Source organism: Anomalospiza imberbis, chromosome 6, assembly GCF_031753505.1.
Source record: "Anomalospiza imberbis isolate Cuckoo-Finch-1a 21T00152 chromosome 6, ASM3175350v1, whole genome shotgun sequence".
Classification (NCBI taxonomy): domain Eukaryota; kingdom Metazoa; phylum Chordata; class Aves; order Passeriformes; family Viduidae; genus Anomalospiza; species Anomalospiza imberbis.
This window is the reverse complement of record NC_089686.1, coordinates 29,732,114-29,759,612: the sequence shown is the minus strand read 5'-3', so window position 1 is coordinate 29,759,612 and position 27,499 is coordinate 29,732,114. Positions and strand designations below refer to the sequence as shown.

Here is a 27,499-nt window from a genome sequence, read left to right as displayed (position 1 = left end):
TCTTTGTTTATGCGGAGATTATTATTGCAGTGAGAGTTTTTAAAAACATCTTAGACAAGCATCCCTCTGGAATGGCATATAAATATTTGATCTTTTTCTTGAAGATGGCTATAGTCCCTTCCACTTCTTTATTTTTGTGATTCAAAGTCCTTTGTAGATTACTAGCTGTCACAGAATGAGCGCCCCACCCCAAGCCCCCCCAAGACAATCAAACTTATGGATACAAATAATTCAGGCTGTAACATATCTACATGCGTGAATGCATTATGTGTTTTCATGAGACAAGAATTCCCCCCTGCTCAGAGCGGATAAAACTTATTTTGTAGTGTTGTTCTGTATATTTAGAAAACTAACATGAGAAAGACTGTAGTGAAAGAAAGAAGTATTAAATGGGGAAGTATTAAATGGGGAAAGTATATTGGAAAATCTTCAGTCATGTTTAGACAACAGTTAGGTTGTTGCCAGTTGGTTTTGCTGAACAAAACCAGGATGCCTATGCTGTCTTTCTAAATACATTTACAATATTCTATCTTTAACAGCTATTTTTTTTATCCTGCAGCTAAGTTGACTTCAGAGGGATTGAAACTGAAGGATATTATTATGGTTCATCTATATATGAAGAGCATGAAAGATTTCAGTGTTATAAACTCAGTTTATGTGACAGAATTTGATTTGTGTCCACCAGCAAGGTAGGATTAGACTACTGCTATAGTATATTTATGATGCACTGTGATAGACTGAATTATTGTTGCCATATTTGTGAAGCATTTTGCCAAATGTTTGTGTCTCACAGAAGAAGACTTTTGCTGCCTTTTGGAGTATTAACATCACAGCTGCTCATGTCAAAACCACTAGGGTTAGAAATTCCTGCTTTAATATATACCATAAGGTTTACAAATGCCCCCCCCCATATGGTCTTACAGAAGGATAATACATGATTTGCAAGTCTTAGATCTTCTTTACTTGATTGAACTGACAACTGTTTGTATTGCTGGGATTTTATTTGCTTCTTTTCTGTTTGTATCCCTTGACCTGTTGGCAGTGCTTCTCTGAATGCAACCCAGGATATCATCAAACCTCTTTGTCACAAGGGCATGTTATTGGTTCACGTTCAAGTTGGTGTCCATCAGGAACCTCCAGTCCTTCTCTGTAATGCTGCTTTTGAGCCAGTGGGCCCACAGAATATACTAGACCTTGGGTTTGTTCCACCCCCAGGTGTAGGACTTGCAGCTTCTCCTTGACGAACTTCAAGTTTCTGTGTGCCTGTTTCTTCATCCTGTCAACATCCATGTGGATGGCAACTTGCCAAGGATACACTGCCCCATCATGCAGATTATGACTGAAGATGTTGAACAGGAGTGGACCCAGTATAGGCTCCTGGTTTTCCACCTGTGAGACTTTGTGCCACTGATCCCACCCACTGGGCCTGGCTGTTCAGCCAATTTTCACTCCACCTCACTCTCTCCTCATCCAGCCCGTACATCAACAATTTCTCTTGGAGTGGGTTACAGGAGAAAGTGTAAAAAGCATTACTGGAGCCTTACTACCAATATTAAGTCTTCCTAAAAGTGATGAGGTCTGGAACCTTCTAGGTATTTGTGCAAAATGTTACTCACTTTGTTCTATTTATTTTGTTAAATACTAAAGTAAAATTATTATCTGAGCAGTGGCTTGGGATTTACATCATGAGATACTGGCAGTTATTTCAAAACTATATTTAGTCTGTTTCCTTTCTTCCCCTGCCTATATGCACTTGGCTCTGGTAGAAGACAAATACTGGATTAGATGGATCTTTGGCTCAATCCAATGTGGTTGTTCTTAATATTTTGTGTTTCCCTCAGATAATCACACTAGATGGATAGCTTAGCTGCACTTCCATGTTCAGTAAGAATTCAAGTATGAAAAGAAATTACACTGATGATAACACTTTAATTCATAGATATACAAAGCATAGTTTTTTCAATATGCGTTGTACAAAATCTTCTATGTTGGATGCAAGTCTACATATGACATAATGAAACTTCTTGGTGGTCTAGGTGTGTACTGTGTGGTTCCTGTGTTATCCGGATGTGGTGGGTTTGTTTTCCGTTGGAAATTGGATAAAAGACACCTAGCCCACAAATTTTTCTTTTTTTAAAAAGATGTGTGTTAAAACTAATTTTCTGTTTGTCTTTTTTATTGCCTTTTTCAAAATGGCTTATTTCTTTTTACATTAATTTGTAATTTTTTACAGTAATTTCTTATGCTTCTGAGATAATATGCTGAGAATGCAGAACTGATGTAGCTTGAGAATTTTCACTTGAATCGTAGGTTAATACAGGTTGCAAGGGACCTATAGAGGTCATCTAGTCAAATCCTGCACTAAAGGCAGGGTCAACCATATGGTCATACCTCTTTGTCTTCTTCATATTTTTAAAACTGACTGTTCAGCAATTTTCTAATGAAAAATCCTATATTTTATACTCTTATTGCAGAATATGAAGTGTAACAGAGGCTTATGAATTTTAAGTATAGCAAGACAAATAGTTCAAAGACATTAAGGTAATCACATTCCACTACACTGCCTGGGTGTCAGACCCAAAACAAGCAGAGAGAGGCTTCTTCAAGATACTGACTGTAGGCTAGGATTATTAAATCAGAGGGAAATGGGAGGGTCGGCTGTATGTGCCTTCAGAGGAGGGATCTAATCCCAGCTGCAAAGTACACAAAATTAGTCTCCACTCCTACCTGTTGTAGATTCTCTTTATAGTACTCAACTTCTCACAATTTAACTTTCATTTCTTATGCCTGCATGTTTTAGGCCTCCATATATGCATAGCCCGCTACATAGCCTTCCATCAGTAAAATAGAAAGGTAGAAAGATTAAGAAGTTGCAGGAAAATGGCTTTTTACTTTTATTTTTATGGAGCAAACAGTTTTCAGAGCATCATAGAATATCCTGAGTAGGAAGGGACCCACAAGGATTGTCAAATTCTAGCTCATGATTCTTCACAGGACACCTCTAAGAGTCACACGCTGTGCCTGAGAGCATTTTCCAAAAGCTTCTTGAGCTCTTTCTGTTTGGTGCTGTGACCACTTCCCTGGGGACCCTGCTCCAGTGCCCAACCACCCTGTGGGTGAAGAACCTTTCCCTGATATCCAACCTAAACCTCCCTGATGCAACCTCACACCATTCCCTCAGTCTTATCACTGTCACCGCAGAGAAGACACCAGTGCCTGCCCCTCCTCTTCCCCTCATGAGGAAGCTGTAACTGCAGTGAGGTCTCCCCTGAATCTCCTCCCAGCTGAGCAGACCAAGTGACCTCAGCTGCTCCTCATATGGCTGCCCATCAAGGCACTTCACCATCTTTTTTGCCTTCCTTTGGATGCTCTCTAAGACTTTATATCTTTCTTATACTGTGGCACCCAAAACTGCCCCCAGCACTGGAGGTGAGACTGCCCCACCAGCAAAGCAGAGCAGAGGGGACAATCCCCTCCCTTGCCCGGCTGGCCATGCTGTGCCTGATGACCCCCAGGACACGCTTGGCCCTCTTGTCTGCCAGGGCACTGCTGACTCATGTTCAACTTGCCATTGACCAGGGTCCTCAGGTCCCTTTCCACAGCACTGCATTTATGTTGCATATTTTTTTATGTTGCATTTTGTCCTGAAGAAAAATTACCCAGCAGTTTGCATGGTTGCATCATTGCATTATGTACAGAGGCCTGGTTGTGGAAGTTCTCACAAGCGGTATGCTGGAAGCACTGATTCGGGTGTGGATCTGCAATAAATTTGCAAAATTGTCTTGAAAATTTACCAGCCCAAGCAGAAAATCCATTCATCCATGCTTACGATGATGGTAATGAGGAAAAACTACTTTATTTACATGTGGGAGGTGAGGAGAAAAATAGTTTTCTTGGAAGAAATAAGCAAGATGGGAAGAATTTTCTAAGACTGTTACATGATATGTAAAGAGAACATGTAATTTTTTGTTGCATTCCTGCTGGGAGCTAAATTACTTTTCTATGCATGGACTGCAAATATAATTATTTTTCTGGCTTTGAAATGTTGATTTCCCCACACAGACTCTCAACCCCCCTGCTTTTTGAATGGCCACATGCAACACACGTCTATCTGTTCATCAAGGCACTCAGTCTTCCTTGGAGGAAACAAAAGTGAACTTTATAAATGAATACTTAAGTAGATCTTGAGTCCTGTCACATGTATGTATCTGTCATGCAACTTAAAGTACAGCAGAAAAATATGCTAGTATTACAAATAACCTGTTAGAAGGTTGTAAAGGAACTATAAGCTGCTGCTTTTTAGAAAACTTTGACACTGTCTCTTGGTAGCCTCATAGGAAAGTGTGGACTGGATGAGTGGACAGAGAGGTAGATTGAGAACTGTCTGAATGGCAGATGGCAGAGGGTCAGTGGCACAGGCTCTAATTGGAGGCCTGTCACTAATACTGTGCCCCAAGGTTCAATACTGGGCCCAGTATTCTTTTGTTTATTCCTCAATGCCTTGGATCAAGGCACAGATCCTTCCTCGGCAAGTTCACTGGTGACACCAATCTGGGAGGAGTGTTGAGTACCCCAGAGGGCTGTGCAGCCCTGCAGAAGGACCTTGATAGGTTGGAGAGATGGGCAGAAAAGAACCTTCTGAAACTCAACAAAGGCAGATGCAGGGTCCTGCACCTGGAGAGTAATGACCCCATGCACCGCAGGCTGGAGACTGAAGTGCTGGGAAGCAGCTCTGCAAAGAAGGACATGGGAGTCCTGGTGAACAAGAAGCTGCCTGTGAGCCAGCAGTGTCCTTGAAGAGATAACAGTGTTAATGCTAGCAGGTTATTGCAATACTCTAACTTTTGTTATATGATCCGGGCAAAATTTCCTAAGATAACATCCAGACAAAACAAAAGTAGAAAATAAATGTTGGAAGTTGGTTCAAGCAAACTTCTGTTTGAAAAAAATAATTATCTTGGGTTTTCAGAGTATGTGTGGAAACACTGTTACCTGATGGAGTGCTGTTTTGCATTGACTGCCTTGCACATAAGTATGACATGGCAACGGATGATGTAATACACGATGAAAAGCTGGTCATGCATGTACAGAGCATTTCCCACTGGGCACCTGCCAGCATAGGACCTTACAGTCAGTCCATCAAGGTAGGAATTTTTGTTACTTCATGTGAAATATATGCCCCTTTACTGGAATAAATACAGTTATAAAGTCACTTTATCTTTCTTCATTCTCTCTATGTGCAAAAGAAAATGTGTAAAAAAAAAAGAGCTTTTTGAATTTAAAACTTGTAGACAACTTACCTCTCATCAGTTCTTCATTTTGTGATAATAAAACTGGTTAAATTATTCTTTTCAGAGAATCTCAAGAACAGCATACTTCTGTTGTATATTATAATTAGACAAAAAACCTGTCATACTTTTAAAATCTGCCTAGAATATAAACAGAGTTTAGGAACAGCTGAGGATATTTCAGTTTCCTTGTTAAAGCTCAAACATTTTTATAGGTAGAATGAATCCTGAAATGCTTATTTAATTAAATCCTTTTTGAGACTTGTGGTGCTGCTCAACCATTTAAAAGAACATCAAAATTGAAGAATTGTTCTATTTTTCAAAATAGTAGCAAACGGAACAGAATATTGCATACTATTTGGAATAATGAAAAGGAGGCACTAAAGTATCATGGAAAAGTGAACCAAAAAAATTGCATTAAAAATATTCTCCTAATATGGTACTTTCTGTCCAGCTAGTACCATTCTGATAATTCATGAGCTGTCTCAGCCTTTTCTGTTGCAAAAATATACATGCATATCTTACCAATACTCTTCTTGTGTAATACATTGTCCAGTGTTGTGTGGACTGATTTAAGCAAGACTTTCTGACATCTCTTTAAAATGCCTGAAATATTTTTGAGTCTGCAAACCTAGTATAATGGTTATGCAATTATACTTTGTTTTGTCTTTGTACTATTTTACAGAAAAATTCTGGAACAGTATTTTGCTTCAGAAGCTCATGTGGAATTTGTTTTATTTTCAGGAAGAAATGTTGGTAGATTACTACTGTATGAATCTTGTTCTTACAGGAGGGTGGGGTTTTATCATCTCTATATCCATTTTTCTTGAGAAAGCAGAAAGTCATTTTATTAAACTTTTTGCCATCCAGACTTACACTTTAATGATCATATTGATACCATATCATGCATAATCCTTCAAAAATTAAAATTAATAAGCTTTGTATCTTTGTTATTTGGGGAAATGTCTCTCACGTTGTAGGTGATCTCCATATTCTGGAACTGCCATCAACTAAATTCAGAAAGTGTGTCAATTGAAAATTGCTTCAGTAACCCAGTGAAAAATCTCATGTTGCAATTGTCCATAAGCAGGTGCCAGATCTTCTGGTGCTATGGGACCGTCAGCATACCCAAGGAAAAGATCATACCTCTTCAAATATAGTGTAACCAGCAATTCAAACATTAAGGAGAAATTCTCACTGATGTATTTATTTTGCTTTATTTTTTTCTACCCTCAGAGAAAATTTTAGTTAAGCAACATTTTTTCCCCTTATAGTGTAAAATAAGTATTTTTGCTTTTAAAAATTACCACAGGAGTAAAGAAACAGTAATGAAAAGCTGTACCTCAGCTACAGTATCACTCACTTGTACTTTATAGCTGTGTTCTATCTTAGTCTAAAAACACCTGTAGGGGGAATTGATAGCATACATGGCAGCCGTATTTTTATTTTTCCTTTGCCAGATTTTGCCTTCCTACTACCAACAATACATTTCATCTGAATATCAATATTTCACACTCTGGTTTTGTCTTGTGAAAAATTTTTGACTTTTGGTAACATTTCCAATCTGCAGAGCTTGATACAGTACATGTCAAATATATTAGAACAAATAAACATTTTAGTAAATGTTGTTAATATTTAAATATTTTTGCTTTCTAAAAGAGCATATAAAGGATATAACTTATAAAACCTTTTCATAAGAAAACATCATAGAGGAGTGTATCAGTGCATAAACAAAGTATTTGAATTTGAAATTTTACTAATGGAAGATACAGATTTTGTATCTTCTTAAACATGAGTTTTCCAAAATTAAAGTCTTCTTTAAATGAGTTTTTAGAAATTCCTAAGGCTGTGTATGGACAGGTATTAAGCTCTTAAGTTCACCAGCAGAAGTAAGCACTTCAATATATTTTAAAAATGGAATATATTTTCCAGAATAAATAAAGAAGGAACAAAAGTGAGGTTTTAATCTTTATAATCAACAAAATTATTTGAAATTACGCAAATTTTATGATGATGAAATGTTTATTAGTCTTTTATGATGGAAGAATAGAAGCCGGACAATCATGAAACAGTAGATATTTATTACCCATATGTTGTAGATATGTAGAGCTTGTTTATCTTTTCCTCCACAGCAATTGGACAATTAAATTTTTGTATTTTCAGTCCAATATGAAGTTTCGTGGACTATGGGGAATCAGCATGTGTTTTTGCACGGTGTTTTTGCTGAGTTCAGAATAGACTAATAGTCAGGATATTTCAAGTTGAAATTGATGTGCCCTGGCATGTAAGAGCAGAGCTGGCAGCAGGAAGATGTAGGTAGTTCATGCAAACTATGGAATTCACACTTTAAGCTCAAAAATCATTCAGCAGAGCATCATTTCAATTCAGTAGGGATCTTTCAGGATCTTGCCAGCAGTGCTATGAGAGCAAAAAGCAAAGATTTGGAATTTACTTCAAGAATGTGCTGACCTCAGTTTGATAGACACCAAACAATAGTGGCAGAATGAAATTACAATTTTCAACTGACTTATAGCAAAATTCTTCTTTTGAATTAATGTTCTTTCTCTTCTGGGATTAGCATTCTATAAAAACAACTCTAGTGTTTCTCTTTGTAAGAAGTAGCCATGCACTGTTTGAAGATACAGTAAAACATAATATATTTTATACGTATGCCAACATTACATGCATCTATGACTTGATTATGTCTGCTGAAACCTTTAGCTTGCCTCCTGACCTCAGTTCTTGCCCTTTGACAGATGCCAGATCCCAGTTTGAACCATCCTTCAGGCATCTTTTCCTCAATTTTTGTTTTGCACTATCTTAATGCAGTAGCTTCCTTCCCATCTTTTCCTCTTGTGATTCAACAACAGTTTATTATATTACACCATATCTATTAATATGGGGATAGAATACCTTCCAGTGGGTGGGGGAAAAAAGTGATAGTCAACAGTTCTGATTCTAAGTAATGTTCCTTTGGATTTGATACTTGAGATGATATTCTTAGTGTTTTAGTCAACAACTTGGACAATACCATACCTAGCAGGATTGTGGATTACAGTAATTCAGATAGTGCTTGATGCATTGGAGGGCATGGCTGCCATTCCAAGGTACCTAGACATTGTCATTTTTTGTAGATGAAAGCAAGCAAGTTGTACTCCAGTGCCGCTGGCATGCACACTCTTGTGTAAGAAACCTCATCACCAATGTAAAAGTTATTGTTGCTTCTTCCCTAGCCATTGCCAGAAAAAGATAATATATATAATGTTAGGGCAACTTGGTGACTTCTAAATCATATGGAGACTGTTAGTGTACAAGTCAGGAAACAGTGGGGCAGAACTGAGTGCTGCGTCTTTGTAATTCATTTCTTTTACGTGCCATATTCTTTTTAGCTGGAGATGAAGAAACCTGACTATAAGCAGTGTATCTAATGAGTGCCATTGGACAAACTGTGAATCAAAGCTGTCTGCCACCACTGAGGTATACAATCACATCTCGTATCACAAAGTCCACCAAATCGCAGGGAATAGTTCTATTACCTCCTGGAGGGTGTTCTCAGCTACATAGTTCCACTTTAATGAGGGAGAACTGGAACTGCTATTTTTTTAAGTAAAGCCTCACTTCAGTCAGAAGTTGTGGTTCAGGCCTCAACACATGCAAAAATAGAAGTCAGTTATTGATAGTGATGTTGAGAATCAGATCAGTCATCCCTGGTAAACTACTTGGTGCAGTTAGAGTGCTTAAGGTGGCTGTTTAAAGGAAAATTTATAATTACTTTTTGAGATTTTGGATCCAAGCTTCTTGCTTTCTAGGAAACTGAAATATGAAGAGATAACTCAAGATCTGAGGTGGCAGATAGCATGAAGAAGAGAGTGTGATTTTTTTTCTTTCATTTTATTTGTTAGTTGATTGTTTTCTTTCATTTTATTTGTTAGTTGATTTTTTTTCCACTCGCTGGGAAGAAAACCAAGGCTGCCATCTTAATCTGTTCCAAGACATATTAGTATTAATTAAAATTACTGAATTATTACACCAGTGTATAATAACTGATGTTCTGCATAGTATGCTTTAGGGCTTTTCATCTGCACTTCAGCATCATTAGAGCTATGTTCTAGAGAAATTGTGCCAGTATGGTCTGTAATGCAAAATTTACATGCTGGCAAGAATATTTTAGCATATATATCTTGGAAAGAATTTTCTGCTGAAAATTTTATATGTAGTTTACAAACACTTAAAATCAGTCATAATGAGTTGATTTAAAATTACTGTTTACAGAAACGTTGAGGGGAAAAATGTTAGTATGTGTGGAAATGGAAAATTCCCAGATTAGAAATATCTCAGAGGATGAAATCTTCGTCTTCGGTTTGACGGTCCTGAGGAATGTTTAAACTATTCCTGTAAAATTTGCAAAAACAGTATTGCTTAGTTACAGAATGCCTGATTGTTGTCACTGTGCTCTTAGTCTAGAGATTTGAACTCATTTAGAGGTAAGGGATTGAGAACGACCTGAATATTAAAAGCTTGGTAGCTTTCAATATTTGCATCAGTAGTTGCTTTAAGCAGTTTGGTATTTCCTGATACCTTTGCACAGTTTGATGGGAAGCATGATCCCCAAGTAGGTTACAAAACATACTGTTATTTCATATTGTCTCCCTGATGTATTCATAATTCATTCTTTTCCTCTATTTTGTTATGTTTACATAAATCAGAAGGGGGTTTACTTTACCATTTCTGTGATTACTAAATGGATTTTTGAAGTAAAGAGCAAACTGTGTTGTTAAAAACCAAGTGACCTGTCATTTTCTAAGAGTAAGAAGCTATTACAAGTGTTTTTCCAATAGTGCTGATTTCTTATTTCATTGATACAATGAAGTCTTATCCAAGGGGCTGTTTAGCTAAGAATGTCATCTTCTTCAGTTTATCAGTTTGAAGCAATTACTCAAAATTATTGCTCAAAAGTATTGCTCTGCCAAGGAAGGGGCCACAAGGTTTAATTCTGGGTGTGCTATTTACAGATTAATTAGGACATTTAACTTCATTTTTAATACTAAAGAATTAATCCCATAAAAATTAGTGATCTCGGAGGAGTCAGTTGTCAACTTCTGACAGGATCTCTTTGCCATAATCTATTAAAACACTGCTTTTATCTTGTCTTGCCTGTGTCATATTTTATGGATTTTTTCATAAACACTGCCTATACCTCATAAATGTCTCAATTTTCTAGTCTATTAACATTACTTCAAAAGCAATTGATAAAAGAGTAGGGCATGCATGAAATAATACACCAATAATGTGAAGTGCTGGAGGCAAGAACAGTGGGTAGTATCTGCACAGCTTGTGAGCTGAAACAATGAAAGGGTGTTTTATCTACTACAATAAAGTAACAAATGATCATTTTTGATAGTAGAAAAAAGACTGCTAGTAATTGGGCAGATGAAAAATAGGTTACATGGAAAATATAGCTTATTTTGAAAATTATAACTGAATTGAGAAAACAAACAGCTGTGAGCATATATTTACATTTTCCAAACCTTTCCCCTTTGATTATGATGGGATTTTCATATATACTTTCACACTGTAGGCACAATGTTTTTAAAATTCTTGCAGTGAACTCCTAAGTATGCAAATATATAGGATTCATAAGAAAATATACATTTATGAATGAGTTCAAAAAGCTATGTAAAATAAAAATACAGAAATAAATTCACACTTTGGAAGTGTTTGTAGTTTATTTGAATTTTTTATAATTCCCAAGTAAAGGAAAGATGAAACATTAAGGATCAGTTCCATTAGGTAAAGTGTTTTGTCTTTGCTTTTACCACATTTGTATGAGATCCCATTTTTTCCAGATTTACAGTGAAAGTTTCATTCATAAAAGGAGCTTTCCATCTTCCCTAAGATTCAAGATCCAAATATTGATTAAGTCAAAAACCAAAGAAAACTAGTAACATAAAAATGAAATGCAATCTGTGAGAGGTCTAGGTATGCAGAATATATGTGAGTACACAGTATTGTACATAAAACTACATTTGATAAAATTTTAGAAGTAATGAAAATTTCTAAAAATGCATCTATCATATTGTCTGTGCTTTTAGGTATTCTGAGCCTGCACTCTAAAGACAATCTCAGCTCCCATTCACATTTAAGTAATGCTGAAAAATCAAAGTTAAACTGAGGGGCTCCATGGCCTACATGTGCATGCCATCATTTAGAAAATATAAACATGAAAAAGTTACACTCCCATTATATCTGTATGTCAAAGCTTCAGAGGCCATCATTAACTTTGAATGGTGCTGTTGCCAGTCTGGGGAGACAGACATCTCTTTGTTTTGTCTCTTAGTTCAGAAGCGATTCAGATTTAAGAATATGCAAACCTAAACCATGCTGCCCAGATGACCTTAAATATAAGGAGAGAAGGAGGATGGCAGTTGTGGCTTGCTTAGAAAATGCTAAGATTAACTCTAGGCCCCCTGAAACCTGCACTTTGATCAAGACTTCACAGTTCCCAAATCTTAGGGAATGGGTCCACAACAGGTGTAGAAAGGGTACTTCTCACTAATCTGGTTTAAAATCATGATTCAAAAGTGGTGGACAAAAAAAAGTTGTTAACTTCAGTGTGGTTAGAGGGTTTATTTAGGTGTGAGTGAGGATGTCCTTGCTCCTTGGATTGTTTTGCTTATATGCAGCATGGCTGTAAGTGGGAGATATCTCCTTTGTGCCCAGGTAAGGGGGCCTATATTTCAAATCTTAAAAAAGCATTTGCATAAGACAGCAAATTCATCTTTTTCTTCAAGTGTAATTTAAAGGAGCAGCTTTTTGGGTTTTCTTTCAAACAAATACAAACACTGCAATTTCTTCAGTCCTAGACTGTGACTTTACATTTGACTTAGGATCTGTCTATCAGACCAGACTTTGACTCTAAGTTTGAGACAACATGGTATTTCATTCTTCTAATGTCTGGTTTAAAAAGCTATCCATGTACTGTGCTTACTGTTGTGAATCCCAGATAGGTTTCTATTCTAACTGTGAATTCAACACCAAATGAGTGTAGCTTAAAAGCTTACTTTGTAGATCTGTAAGAATTTTTTAGTTGCTTAATAGTAATTAATGTTTTTAAAATAATCTCAGAAAGCATTTTTCCTTATCTAAGAGAAGGAAGCCTTTATGCTTTTGTGGTTTGGGTTTCTACCTTTTTCTGTCAGCTTTCAAGCCTTACTGTATGCTCAACATAAGTAACCTTATGTTTACTGATAAACCAAACTATTTTTCAATATGTTAATAAAACTTTAAGCCTGTAATTACAGCATAATTATTGGCAGATATGAATGTTTTCCCAATAATGACACATGTGAAGGCTGATGGCCTGCCATTTAGCAGTCTTACAGAAATGTGTTATTATTGTACTAAGTCTATGAGCAGTTATGTGTGAATTTACTTCTGTATGTGGGAGGAATCCCAGTGAGTTCTGCTCATATACCTAAATTCTCTGTATAAGATTTTAATTTGTGAGTGTAAAGCTTGTAATATTGATATTAATGGAAAATCTGCCTGGGATTTAGTAGTGAAGATGAATCATAGGTTGCTTGATTACTATGAGCAGCCCATTTGAGGTAACTGTTCTCTTGGTTGGAGTTGAATATCCTACTTTCCAAGCAACTGAACTTGTGTAATGCACGACTGAGAGTGTGCTGGTAGTCATATTTCCAGTTCTCCTAGCTATTGCCTTGATTTTTCTAGGTACAGTCCCTTGGTATCTGAAGGGTTTTATTTAAATTAAGAAGCCTATGTTCCTACTTATCCTTTTTTGTGAACAACCTTTTTTTTTCATCTAGCCCCCATCAAGTCCAAAAGAATGCTTCATGGTTTTGAAAGTTGCTTAGCGGGAAAAGGCAGACCCCTCTTTGCACTTAGATCTGTAATGAAAGGGTTCATAGTTTTCTAAGTCATATTAAGCCAATTGCAGGACAAGAAAATATTCAGCATAGTGTTTTGAAGTCCAGATGAATGTCTTCAGGCACATATGGTGTCAGTGGTTTGATTGTCCTAGTGATACACTAACCTTGGTGGCTTGCTTATTCTGGTACCTTCTACCTAAATGAAGAATCTTCAACGCAGCATCAACAGTGTAGCAGTAACTATGACTTTTAGTGCATTTTGAACAATCTTATAAAATTCGGACAAATAATTGACTGATACTTTTCTTTCATGATGTCCCAAAAAGTGGAGATCACAATTCAAACCTGTAAATCTCATTGCTTTCCACTTGCTGGTCCCACTGTTGCAAGGGAGTTCATCCACTGTCATGGATGTATTGTACTTCTGCTCCAGTGAGATTTGTTTCCTAGTTTCTTTAAGAGGAGCTGATGCCAAAAATCAGTTTAAAATTTTGCTTTAAAGAAAAAGAAGAAAAAAGGAAGCAACTGTATAAAAAAATATCCATAGCCATAATTAATCCCACTTTTATTCTTTATTTGAGACATCTTATTCTACATTGGATGTCTTATTCACATTCTCTTTACTCTACAAGCTTAGCAGCCTAAGCAAGGTAATCATAATCAGTTCTGTCCTTGGCAGAGATGAGTGTTTCTGACCTAAGAAACACAGGAATAATTATTGTTAGGAAGAGAATTAGAGCATTTTTTTTCCATAACGTTCTTTTAAAAAATATATTTTTAAGGCATTTCTAGTCCATGCCAGAAGATGACCGGTATCATAAAAGCATAGGTTTAAAACTGTTATATTAAACCAAATAGCACCTTCAGCTGTTATACTGACTGTCTTAGATTTGGCTTTGTAATAACCAGCAATAAATACCACAGTCAAAAACTGTCATTGAGAGAAGTGCTTTAGATTCAATGCTCAAGTAGTGGTTAAGCTAAAAACAGCAAAAGACACAGTTGTGATCATAAACCATGAGGGCTGTGTCTGACACTAATGTAAAAAGAAGTTTTCCACAGAGAACAAGAGACTTTCTCCACAGATTCCATGGCAGAATGAGCCTATTGACATCCAGCCTTATAGTATTCTGCAGTGCCCCTGTAGAAGTAGTATAGTAGTCTATATGCCCATATGCCACCTCATAATGAGACATGCTTGAAGCTTTAAAAGAAAAAGACCAAGGTTTTGAAAAATTTAAATACATATATTTATTTTCCCATTAGAACAACTACATTGTCACTATTCTCAACTGTACCAGATTTTATAGAACAATAAACGTGAATATAGCCCCACCAGATATATAAACCAACCCTTTAATTGGCTGCATTGAAAAATAGTTTCTAAATAATTATACCAGGATATTATGGCATATCTGACATACACAGATGCAAAAATTATCTTGACTGGAAATTTAGACTCCTTTATTGGTTTCCACCACAAATTCAGTAATTATCAACTTTCTGCCAAACCATCTTTGGAATGCTTCTGCATAAATATTACTTTCCTAGATGTTATCACCAGCTACCTGACTGTTATGTAAAAACTTCAATAAATATAGAGAAACCATGAGTCCACCTATTTCCATAAAACAAAAATCTGTGCCAAACTCTCAGTCATCTAAAATGAGTTTTTAATCAATAGAACCTCTCCTATGAAAAAAAGCCACACAAATATAGTAGTAGTAAATAATTTGTTGTCACAATCTGTCTTTTGACTTTTTAGAACATCATAACACATTTATAGTCTATAACAGAAAAAAGATCCTACTTTGGGAAAAAAAAAATCTTTCTAGAAAAATCTTCTCAGAACCATCCACCCTGGTGTTCAAACAGCCCTCTAGCCTTGCTGAGCTTGTCAGTAGAAGCAAATGGTGTGCAACACCAAATACGCTTAATGTGTAAAGAGTGTGCCTGAGCATGAAATGAAAAACTTGCCAAGACATCTCTAAAGTAAATAATCCCTTCAACAAACCTATTAAATGTCTTTGTATTCTATGCTAGCACTTCCAGGATTGTAATATATTGCAAATGTTTTCATGGTAACTTTGCAAGTGAAACTGAGCCACTGGTATGCTCCAGATTGAATTGTACAGGAAGTCTTTAGAGAACAAAAAATTACCCAGGTAAACATTTCTAATAATACAATCATTCTCTAATCTCTCATTATTGATTCTTAAGGGAAATTCATAAAAATATCTTCACAAGGTGAGAATCAGGACTCAAAGCAGTAATTCTACTCTAATTTTGGAAAAGTAATTCTACTATAAACATGCTGTTGTTGATACTATTATCTTTCTTAACTTCTATATGCTTTAGAGGCTATAACCTACTGGTTTTGGTGTCTCTCCTAAGTAGTATCTTCTCTTTTCCCCCTTTGCCTCCTCTCCTAAAATGTCCTCTTCTCCATAGTTTTCACTGTTCTTGTAAAGATAGTACAACTGATACCTTGGTAGGTCTACTTACCTCGCATTTAGCTTCAAAAGCTGTTGCCTTTTTTCAGACCAGTCACCCACATTATTTCCTATTAACATGCCCTTTAGTCATACTTCTTCATGTTCTACTTTCCTATATTTTACAGGAATGGTCCTAGTTGGAGTTCAGACATCTTTTTCAAGATTATGTATTCTCTACTGGCAAATTTATTTGAGTCCACTATATTATCTTGGCATTTTGGCACCACAAATCTTTCCATCCCCCATCCCAGTTTGTTTTCATCTGTGAATTTGATGCATGAGAGCCTGAGGGTTGAGCTCAGTAACTGAAACATTGTCTCTTTCTCTAGAGGTTCAGTTATGTGATTATTGTGACAGGTTTGAAGTGCTCATGTTCCTTCCCTTAGAATTTTCACTAGGTTAACTGTTTGTGAGCCATGCCATGCCCTAGATAATTCATCCCTAGACATTCGTTAACACATACAGAAACAATGTTGTGGTTCCTTGTGTATCTATTATTTCTGCTGACTTAGGTTTGCCCAAATTCCACTTATAAGGATGACTTGTGTGGCTGTGCGCTACTGGGACACTCACGTGAACCAGTCCTGCTTTTCTCATCACTTTTTTCCTACAGTATCCATATGCTTCTTTGTTCATAATAGATACTTTCTACTGTAATCCAGTTTTACAGTTATATGAGAAGATATTGAAAACTTACTAGATGATTCAAGACATCAATTTAGTAATTTCTGTACCTTTACTTCTCTGGAAAAAGTCTCTTTCACTGAGACACGAACATCTCCAGATAAGCATAGCTTTATTTTTATTGTAGTACTGAAAGTTCAAGGTGAACTGATTGTGATAAATTAGTTCCCTGCATATCATTGCACACTGAAATACTGTTGAACCTCAAAAATGTGTCAAGCTCTTCTTTTTTCCAACCAGGTTTTGGTCTGTGTTCTGTCATCTGTTTTAAATGTGAAACTCCATTGCTTTTAGCTGTTGTTTTTGCTGCTGAAACCAGAGACTGTTGAGTTGGGGAATTAAAGCACTGTGCTCTTCAGACTGTTCCCCTACTTGAACTTCTTCAGTGCAAATAAACTACATGGGACCTAGCTCCCACAGGCAGTGCAAGCAAGCTGAGCAGTTGTCCTGGAAGTAGGGGATTTTTTCCATGGATCTTGAAGAGATATCTACCCTTTAAAGGAAGATTATTAGCTGCTTTCCCATTTCCCCACCCTTTCCTTTTGAATCCAAGGGATCACAAATAATTTTCATCCTTCCATTTTGGTTGACTAAGCTTCCTTTTATCACCATAAAGACTTGAAAAACATCATTCTTTTAAGCCAGCATTATCTTGCCCTCTCTTCTGTTGGAAAGGAACAGCTTTCTGCTCAACTCTAGGTAACTTTTCAGGGGTTGAACATATCCCTGAGTTCAACTGTACTGTTTGTCACCACAACTCTCTCAACCTAACAAAAAAGTCAACCTTGAAATCCTGTGAGAGAATCCTATTTCAGAACATTCTCCTAGTAGCTCTTTGTAATGAGACAGGATAACATTTTCAATACAAGGGAAAAATCTCTTAGTCAACCTGAGTGTTGCATTTTAGGGCAGTTGAAAATGGAAAAGCCAAACTTACATGCATGCCTATGCCCAGATTCTCACTTGTTTTAGGCTTAAAGAGCCAGGATTTGATATCTCTGTACCACAAAACAGTTTTTGACATCCCTTTCTTTTTTTTTTTTTTTTTGTTTGTTTTCAAGGCCAACTAAAGTATTTTCAAAGGTTTATACATTTTTTTGTCCATGGTTATTACTTGTTAGAATTTTTTTTCTGGTTATTTGTCTTCCATTGTATCTCCAAATTATAATTTTATTTGTATTCTGATTTTGTGGTGTCTTATTCATACAGATTCTGGCACGTTAATTTATGAAAGCATGTCATATATTGTATATTGTCATGCATTGCTTCGTGAAACATGTCTTCTTTTTCAGTAAGCACACTGAGGGGTAAGCACACTAATTGAGCGGTGGAGGGGTTTTGTATTTTGCAATTACAATCCAATCAGGGTTAAAAATAAGAGTGTTAGCTCCAAAGTTCTGATCAAGTTTGTGTTGTATAAATAGATATACATTTTTAGAGAAAGCTCCATATTCACTGTCTTCTAGGTAAGATTATGTCTTTAGTACACAGTTTTAGTGACCTGTTTCTTCTCTTTGCAGTTAGAGTTTATATCAGTGTTGAATTTATTTTCCCCTAAATATCCTAAAAATAGTGGTCCTAGGGATAAGAAGTATGACTAGGGATAATAATTTGTGGTCCTAGGGATGAGAAGTATGACTTGTTACTATTAGGCAGCAAAGTTACATTATTTTTAATTTCTTTAATATTTCTTTCGCTGTAATTTTTTTGCACTTATATTTGGTAAGGAAGGTTAGGGGTTTTTTTTGTACTGCTATGCTGTATTTCCTTCCTTCCTTCTTTCCTTCCTGGATATTGAAAATAGTTCCAGTTTAGAAGCATCTTAATTATTAAATATTGCAGTTTCTAATATGTGCATATAGTAGTTTTGTATTCAGTTCTTAAAACTTCTTTAAGAATACTCCTATATACTTTTGTTAAAGCCTAATTCATTTCTGTGAAAAGATTTGTTGTAATTTCTCAAAAGGATGACTTACATAGTGCATCTATAAATTCTGTATAATTTCTGAATTTCATGATATTAAATATTTGTGTCTGTCATTCCTATATTTATGATAATTATTTCCAAGCCATCCAGTAACATATCATTAAAACTCGAGATACTAAATAAAAAATATTGTTTGGTTGTGCAGGAAATACTTTATAAATATTTTCAAAATAGAGTAATAATCTTGAAGCAATTGTTTACAAAGAATTTTGTTAGAAGGTCATGATAGTTGCATTAAAGAAAAAGAAGTACAAAAAGGTACAGAACAATTAGAATATTATTTAAATGTCATTCCTGATCTCTTGATTCTACTTTATGAAATACTGCAATATACTGTAATGATTTTTTTTTAATGTTGCTCTGATAATACTCTCCATCTTTTTTTTTTTTTTAATGTCAAATCCCTTTCTAAAGAAGGGTAGGATAATCACTGGTATATCTGTAGGGACATCACAATTTTAAGGATAGAATTTTAATGCTAATCTGAATCCAAATCTTAAAGTTGATCTGGGTTACCCACATGCATGACTTTTAATTTAATGTTTATTCCTATTTTATATGCCAAGAGTTATATATAACTTTCATTTGTACATACTTACCACAATCCAAAATAATCAATATATGTAGATAAAATATGTGAGGTCACTGCTGTCTCCATTATATTTTTGCTTCATGTTCATCAGAATGCACCATGGACGTGTAATTGTAGTACCGTGCAGTCCCATAATTTATACATTATTCCATCATAGAAATACCACTAACACCAATCATGTAAACACCAACAATTGCTGCTTGTGCTGGGTACTCTGAGGCTGGTAGTATATCCAGGGCTAAATACTTGCATTAGAGTGTACTCATATTGTATTCAGTGGGATTTTTCTCTTAACTTCAGCTGGAAGAGGAGCTGGCAAAGGTGGAAAAGTGAAGGAGAGAATAAAATGGAAAAGATCAAAGAATAAAACTAAGAGAGAGAGGGTTGAAAAGAAAAAAAATTGTAAAATGCATCAAATAAGTAGATGCTGAAAAGGCTGAAACTATGAGTTGAAAAGGGAATGTTTGCAAAGGTCGGTTAAGAAGAGGTTAGCTGTAGAATCCTAAACAAAAAAAGAAATGGAGAAAAAAAGGAGAAACTAAAATGAGTCAGACAGAAAGTAGGCAAAGTGTAGAGAAATGAAGAGAGAGAAGGAAATTCATCCTGCTGGAGATAGTTTCTCCTGTCACTCAGAGATAAGTATTGCCTCTAGAAAGGTCAGTTCAGGCATAGCCAAATGACAGAAGTGATAGGGGAGAACCACATCATCTGATGTAAGGTGAATAAAATAGGGCTCAAGAAGTCATTTTTATCATCGATAGGACAGTGTTTGCTTAGTCAAATCAATGAATTCCTTCTTGAAATATTTGGGGAATCCTGGTGAATATGACTAACCTTTTTTTAATCCTGCCATTTCTGAAGTCAAATTTCTCACACCTAAATGCATGGTAGAGCATATTCTTATGTGGACAGAGTGTTGAAGCCTTAGAAAGAAACTGATCTTGAAAGAGGTAATGAATATCAGGACTATACTTTAAGAAATTAAGTAAGGTAATTAAGAAAATGGTTTGTGAAATCTTAACTTACTTGAACACTCTTGTTTGAGAAACAGATCAGGTCTTCTATAAAGAAAACACAGCATTGTCTTGTTTCAGTGATGTCCCCAACTTGAATATTGTGACTACAACTGCTTCAGCTTTCAGGTTCTTTTTTCTAAATTTATGCATCCTTTCATCCTGTAATTGAGTATTAGGAATTTAGAGTCTGTAGGTTTTTATAAAAATTAGTAGTACTGACTATGAATTTTAATTTAGTAACAACAGGAAAAACAATCAAGTGTCAAATTATAAAGCTTCAGGTTTTCGTTTTCATGGTCATTAAAGTTACCATATATATTTAATCCAGTAGATTATGTTATAAGTAAGATGAATATTTATCTCATGTTGCAGCATATTCCTTGCATAATTGACAGAATAGTTAGTGAATCCTTCAGACCAGTTTGGTTTGTTCTTTTTGTATTTGTTATTAGTCACATGAGGTAATGTTGCATTTATAGTTAATTTCCTTTTACTTGAACAAAACTGTTTTACAGGATAATTTCAGATTATATTAACAAATAAAAAGGGCATGGCAGAAAGAAAAGAAAGTAGCATGATAAACGTTGTGACCTTCTAGTGAGAAACAGTATGGCATGCATAAAGGACTGCTGCATTAAATGGAAAAGGGGGGAGAAGGAAGTGGGTAATTATTTGTAGCAGTGCTTTTACTGTTGTTGGAATGAGACAGACTAACAGTGGCAGCAGTCATTTTGCTGAATCAAAGTCCATGTTAGTCGCATTATACACTGCCACAAAAGGTTGTTAAGGCTGGTATTAGCATGTACCACTGAGGACATTGGAAGGACTCGATCTGTCACACTAAATCGCCTTCTTGCCCTCAACCATTGAAGTCTCCAGCTCCTCTGACATGTTCTTTCATTAATGGCCTGGCCTTGACAACTGATCCTAATTGCCTCTGAACCGCACTTCATGTATTATTGGTGTCTGCCTGCCCTGGTTCTTGTCAACAAGCCACAGCATGCACAGGGTGTGCCCGGTGCCTTTTGCTGAAATGATGCTCACATAGTCGTTTACCTCTGAGGGTTTGGGTCTCGCTGGGAATGAAGTATAAAGCTAAAGACCTTCCTGTCTCTTCTTAGCAATACTTTAATGTGGATCTGTGCTATGTACTTATTAGGCATGTATGAAGACTCAGTATAGCATCAGGCTAATTATGCAAGATTCCATTAAAGCAGAGACTGTAAATGCAAAACAAAACTTGCCTGCATTTTGGTTACTGAGTGTTTGTTTATTCCTTCTGAAAAGCTTATTGAACTAGAATATATGGCTTACACTACATTTTTCATAAATAAAAATTCTGGGTTTATTTGAAGTAAAAATACCGAAATATTATTTGTAATATTGACAGAGTTTCTGTTGATTGAAATGTTCTGACTATAGAAATAGATAGGAAAAGAATTCCATTGGTTGAAATGTTAAAGTAAGGAAAATTAAGGCAAAAACTATTCTAAAATCTTAATGTCTTTTCTTTTTCCATGAAAGAGTTTCACAAACAAATGTATTAATATTTCTGAGAGTGTTTATAAATGTACATTTTATTTCATAAAGCCGTACCTTTCTTTTCATGATTCTAAACTCTTTTAATTTTCAGTCTTGCAGTTTGTCAAAATTGTATAGATTTTAATTCTACTTTTGCAGTATGCATTGTGTTTTTACTGTGAAGTTTTATTTTTAAATCTGAAGTCCTGTATCTGCCTGCCCAAAACATTTATATGTTTTAAGCATGGCTATGATTTAAGACTTTTATAATTTTTATAAGATTTTCTATGATTACCTCAGTCATCAAGAAGACTGAATAATTTGAATGGGAAGCCTTTTTAGCATGCAACTTCTACCAGTAATAATAAAAAATAAATCACAGAAGCTCTTTGGTGCTAGGTATCATTTAGCCTAATCTAGACAGTGACATTTGGGCCACTAACAGCATAATCATAGTTATTGCTACAAATTGCTCCATGTTTGAGTTTTAATGTTATAAGTAAATTATGCCACAGGATAAAATATATGCTTCTTTGGGAATTAAACATGTTTATTTCAGCAATGTGGATGTGGAATACTAGGAAAAGAAAATTTCTTTCATGTTGTAATACTGCCACCTTCTGAGCCAGTGAAGAATGATTCAGAGACGCAGCAATTTTCTGTCTTGCGGACTTTCTGAGGAAAGGTGCAGGTTGGTGGTTTGCTTGCAGTCAGCAGCCTAAGGTCCCAAAGACAAAAGTGCTCAAGACTGGAAATTGCCTGAAACCTACAGCTGAAATTGTTTCAAAATCTACTCTGGGAAGCCGTTTAACTTGGAGAGTGCACTCCTACTGTGAAAGTCTGGCAGACTAGAAGAAATAGGCAGAAGAGTCTATGATGAAACTTTTGATAAAAATGCTTTTCTAAAGATGTACTGCCATTGAAGCCCAAAACCAAAAATCATTCTTATTCTCTATACTTTGTCAAAAGATTGATCCTGAGTTAATTCTGATGCAACAATGACATAGAAAGTTCAGTGGTTTTAGGACAGAGGTGGCCACAGCTGGGATTAGAAGATGAAGGGGATTGTGGATGTTCTTTCACCATCATTCATTCAGACAACGTGCCCTTCAGCAGAACAGCAAGCCCTTCTGATTTTCTCGAATTAGGAAGATTAGCATGAAGCGCATAATGCGGGATGATGGAATTTGTCATAATTTGCATTGTCCTGGAAAGATTCAGTTTGATAGAGCGATGCATCTCAGAGCATGTCATGTCCCACGGGCAGGTCATGGAGGAAACTCGGCAGAAATAATTTCACGATATGTGCATCAGTTGTAAATGCCTCATAACCAATTTGTCAAAAAAGAAAAAAAAATAAGAAGGAAAAAAAAGAGAGGAGGTCAGGAGAGTTGAAGGAGGTGGGCATTTGCCCAAACACACATGGAGGTTATATATGGTAATGGTAAATTAGACTTGTGTCATTTTAGAATAAGACAGGATTACATGCAAGTAATGAACACATTGACTAGATACTTGCCAAGTTACTGGTACAAATTTTTTTCTGTAGTATATAAGAAAGGTGGATCTTTCACCAATTGCATTGTGAATTTCATTTATGAAAATTCCTTACAGAAATTATCAGACACAAGAGCTTCAGGATCAGTTTTCTGAGCGATTGCTTCTGACCTTGGTAATGTTCCCAAACTGCAGATAGAAAAGGATAATCAGCATGTAGTTGACAAAACGGACATGACAGTGTTACTTACATGCTGCGGCATTTCTGGAAATAGGCATGTAGAATTCAGACAGGCAAGGGGAACACACTTATTTACAGTAGCATAGCAAGAAGAAAAGGTCCAATGTCATGAATCGACCATGGTTTATTTATGGACCATCTGACAATGAAGCAACAGTCTTTGATATTTAGAAATCTTTTTTGCCCAAGAACATTATAACTAGTGCTCATAGGCTATGTTACTTATCATTTCAATATCTGGTTCTACTTGAGGAAGACATTTTGCAATGTCTCCTGTATTTGTCTTTCTTTATACATTTCAAACAACAAATTAATGCTGGTGGTTCAGTAACACTGATCATTTGTGACAGTTGAGCATTTGTGAGTTGAGGGTCTAATAACAAAAACAAAATAAAAGAGGGAAAAATAAATAGGAAATTGTCACCTTCTAAGGACCTACTTTACTGTCTGTGGGATCCAAATAATTCTTCCTACCTGAGGTTGATTATCAGGCTGCTGTCTTTCAGATGGTTAATGTTGTAGAAGGCTAATTTTTGAAAACTGATTTACCTTAGGGTACAATTCAACATAAATAAATCTTTCAACACCCAGTACCTAAAATCAAGATGCATATGAAACTAGTAGCACTGCACAGTTGCAATTTGATCAAGTGTGTTGATGTGGAGGTTTGGAAGTAAGTATTTACAGGGTTCTGTGTAAAAAGAAATGTGTTTTAATAATGTCAAGCCAAATCAGTCAAATTATTTTTTGTCTGCAAAATATTAGCTCTCTGTATAGATTCTGTGAGGTTTTGATCTCTTCTTTTTTTGCAGTTTACAGCTTTAAGTTTGAAGATAAATTGCTATGCTAGTCAGGGATCATAATTGATGTGTGGTACCAGTGAAGAAAAAATACAGTTCCTGTAACAAGTAAAGGCTCCTAGATCTTGTCTGTAGATTGAAAAAAAAAATCGACTGTTTCTTTTATTGCATCAAAACCTCAGATCCTGTATTATTTAGTATTGCACTGTACATGTGAAGAAAAAGAATGTTTAGAAGCCTGAGCGTGGTTTTATTTCTTTGCTGGGTTATATATGCTGATTGTATTTTTAAATGACAGAATAAATAATCTTTGCATTTCTGCATTTAAAAATTGGCTGGCATTTTATTCTCAAGATATAGTCTGGTAACTTCTGAGTGAAAAGCAACAAGTGTCTGGTTTTTCTGTAGCTTTTTTATTTAGGTTTTTCAGAAAATATTTTGCACTGTCTGCTGGTCACTTCACTAATATGGCTTGACTTTGAGTTTTGCAGCCTGATGGTGATGAGTGAACAATTTTAATTTAGTAAGTAATCTTTAAAAAATTCAGAACAAAAGATTGCTATTGATAGTGTTGTGTGACTTAACTATAAAATATAGAAATACAACATCTGATGGTATCAGAGCAGATCTCAAAACACAGAGAACTGATTGAAAAATACAGTAGCTTCAAAACTTTCTGTTTACAACTGCTACTTAATACTTGTATTAACTTCATCTTGATAAAGAACTTCCAATCAATTTTTTTTTTCATTTGGCCTCTTTGTGAAGTTTACTGCTATCTAGTGTTGGATTTAAAACATGTCCATAGGATTCCCCTTTCTGATAATAGGAGCAATGTAAAATGCTTAAATTATGATAGGCTCTTCACATGACATTTTGTGAGAGTATGCCCAGTGAACAATTAAGTTGTGGAAGTATACAGGAAACAGGTGATATTATTTGTTATGTACGTTTTTCTCCATATATGCCATATCTGATTTTGAGAGTACATTTAATGCATTTTATAAGGTCCATGTGATGTCACCATCCAGTAGGTTATTATGTTGGGTAGAATTCACAAATTTGGTTTTTTTAATCACCTCTAGAGTAAGGCAGTATGTAATATGAGATATTTGGTGTAATTTTCTTTTAAATGGGGGACATTCTAAAACAAATAGAAGCCTGAAATAAGGATAAATAGTGTTCAAAAGGAAGAACAGGAGCCCATAAGAAAAAACCTGCAGAGTTTTCTTCTAAATTTAGAAGGATTTCAGAGAGAAAAACAAAACTGCTTCCACATTTGGAAATCTTCAGAGAAATGAATGGAAACAAGACTTTGCTCATGCACAGAAACTGTTGTTCTTTGAAAATTACTTTGCTCTAAAGGAATTTTGTCTACTGATTTTTGGTGACTTCCAGTGTAGTTTATCAGCATATATGAAAAAAAAACCAGTTTTGTTTTTCCAGTTATTCATGGCACAGATTCAATCTAGAAATTGCTAGTTGATCTGTGTTCTTTCTATTCTTAGAATTCTTAAATTAAAAGAATCTTAAATTAAAAGATTCTTCAGTTTCAATTCCTCTGCAATACAACATATATATCCCTGTTTCTTTCTGATTCTTTAGAGCTTCTAATGTAGTTTTTAGCTTCTGAGCATCTGAAAATCTCTGTCTGCAGGCAGACATAGGAATAATCTGTGGTTTTAGCATCCTTAGTATGTTGTAGCAGTCACCCAATTCAAGAGAAGGTGGAGAGAATGGAAGGCAAGAGAACAGCATGGATCTTTATTGTTTTTATATCAGATATGGGGATATAAGTCTTAAACCTTGTGATGCCATATAATAAGTAATTTTTTCAGGGGAAAAAATTATATAAATAATAGCCCTAATAATAGTTACATAATAGTAATTATATAACTATGAAACATCAAAGAGAACCTAAATATTTAAGTCATTTCCTTTGTTGGGAATTCATAACTAAAGCATCTCTTTAAAATTGTTAGACTATTTGTGAATTCTCTAGAAATTTAGAATAATATTTTATAAAATTCTATTACTGTAGCTCTTAGGCTTAGGAAGGGGAGGAGGCAGTCATTCCTCTTCTGGTAGAGAGAACAAAAATACAGTTAAGTCAGATAGTACTTTACAAAGCGTTTGTCCTCTGAATCTTCTTTTCAATTGGTCTGTAAAAATGGGAAAAGGATTGAAGGGAGAAAAAACAGGAGTGCAGAAGTAATAATAATTTGTATGAGAGACACAGTGAACAGTGACAGCGTTACAGTAAAACTCTTAAGAGAATCTAGGAGGAGAAAGACACAATCCATAGATTGGAAATTGAGTCTAGACTGCACTCACACAGCTAAATTGTATGGTGCTCAGTCTCTTGGTGTTTTAGTTTCTTCTGCATGGCATTGTTCTGAGAAGAAAAAAAGAAATGGAAGATAAAACAGAAGATATTAACATTGAGAGGAATAGCAAATAGACAAGGAAACAAGGGGGAAACTATTCTTAGTGACTAGGACTGTCTGAGGCATGTTCATTCAAATGTGGAATGGTGTGGGATGGAGCTGTGTATTACACAGATGTCCTGCTCATCTGCCAGTCCATACAGACATTCCACGGAATCGGAGAATAGTTGAGGTTGGAACGGACCTCTGGAGGTCATATTGTCCAACCTCCTGCTCAAGCAGGGACACCCTGAGCAGGTTGCCAAGGACAATGCCCACATGACTTTTAAACATCTTCAAGGATGTTTAAAAGTTAGTCCACAAACTATCTGAGATACTCATGGCAGTGCTCAGTCCCACATAGTAAAGAAGTGCTTCCTGATATTCAGAGGGAACATCCTGTGTCTCACTTGGTGCCCATTGCCTCCAGTCCTGTCACTGGGCACCACTGCTGAAGCCTGGCTCCAACTTCTCTTCAGTCTCCATTCCATTATTTATATATACTAATGAAATGCACTTCCTGAGCCTGCTTGTCTCTAAAACCGAAATAGTCCAAGTTCTCTCAGCCTTTCCTAATAGGTAAGATGCTTCAGTCTTCCAATTATTTTTGTGGCCCTTTGTTAAACACTGTCTCTTGTATTGTGGAGGCCAGAACCAAACACAGCACTCCAGGTGTGGCAAAGTACCGAGTATAGGGGAAGGACCAACTCCCTCAACCTACTGGCAATGTTCTTCTGAATGCAGCTCAAGATACCATCTGTCTATTACATTGCCATTACTATTATTGTAATTTGTGAAGTGAAAAGTAAGGACTCTGCTCAGACTACTGATCAATGCAAAATGTTCCTTTCCCACAGATCTTCCTGTGTCCTCAAACAAAATAGCATGAAGAAGTGGAACAGTGTAGCTCTGGGCTGTAGCAAGGAGCACATTTTCAACATTTATGCTTGCTTGAGTAAAGAGTATGTAATTTTTGCAAAAAAAGTTAACTCGTTGAACTGACTTAGATGTATTTTAAATTTAGCACTTGAGAGTTTGGAGAAAAGTAACAAGTATTGCC

The 27,499-nt window shown here is 35.8% G+C and overlaps 1 protein-coding gene across 4 annotated transcripts in view; it reads left to right on the top strand.

Moving 5' to 3' along the window:
* Positions 1–27,499, top strand: part of DPH6 (diphthamine biosynthesis 6) — a 201,321-nt gene that overhangs the window by 82,943 nt on the left and 90,879 nt on the right. For all 4 annotated transcript variants that reach the window (XR_010999964.1, XM_068193022.1, XM_068193023.1 and 1 more), the window contains 2 exons: positions 560–689; positions 4,970–5,144. Coding sequence is in view for 3 of the 4 variants with exons in the window: in XM_068193022.1 (XP_068049123.1) it covers positions 560–689; positions 4,970–5,144 (305 nt within the window). In the remaining variant the exon portion in view is untranslated. The remainder of the gene's footprint in view (positions 1–559; positions 690–4,969; positions 5,145–27,499) is intronic.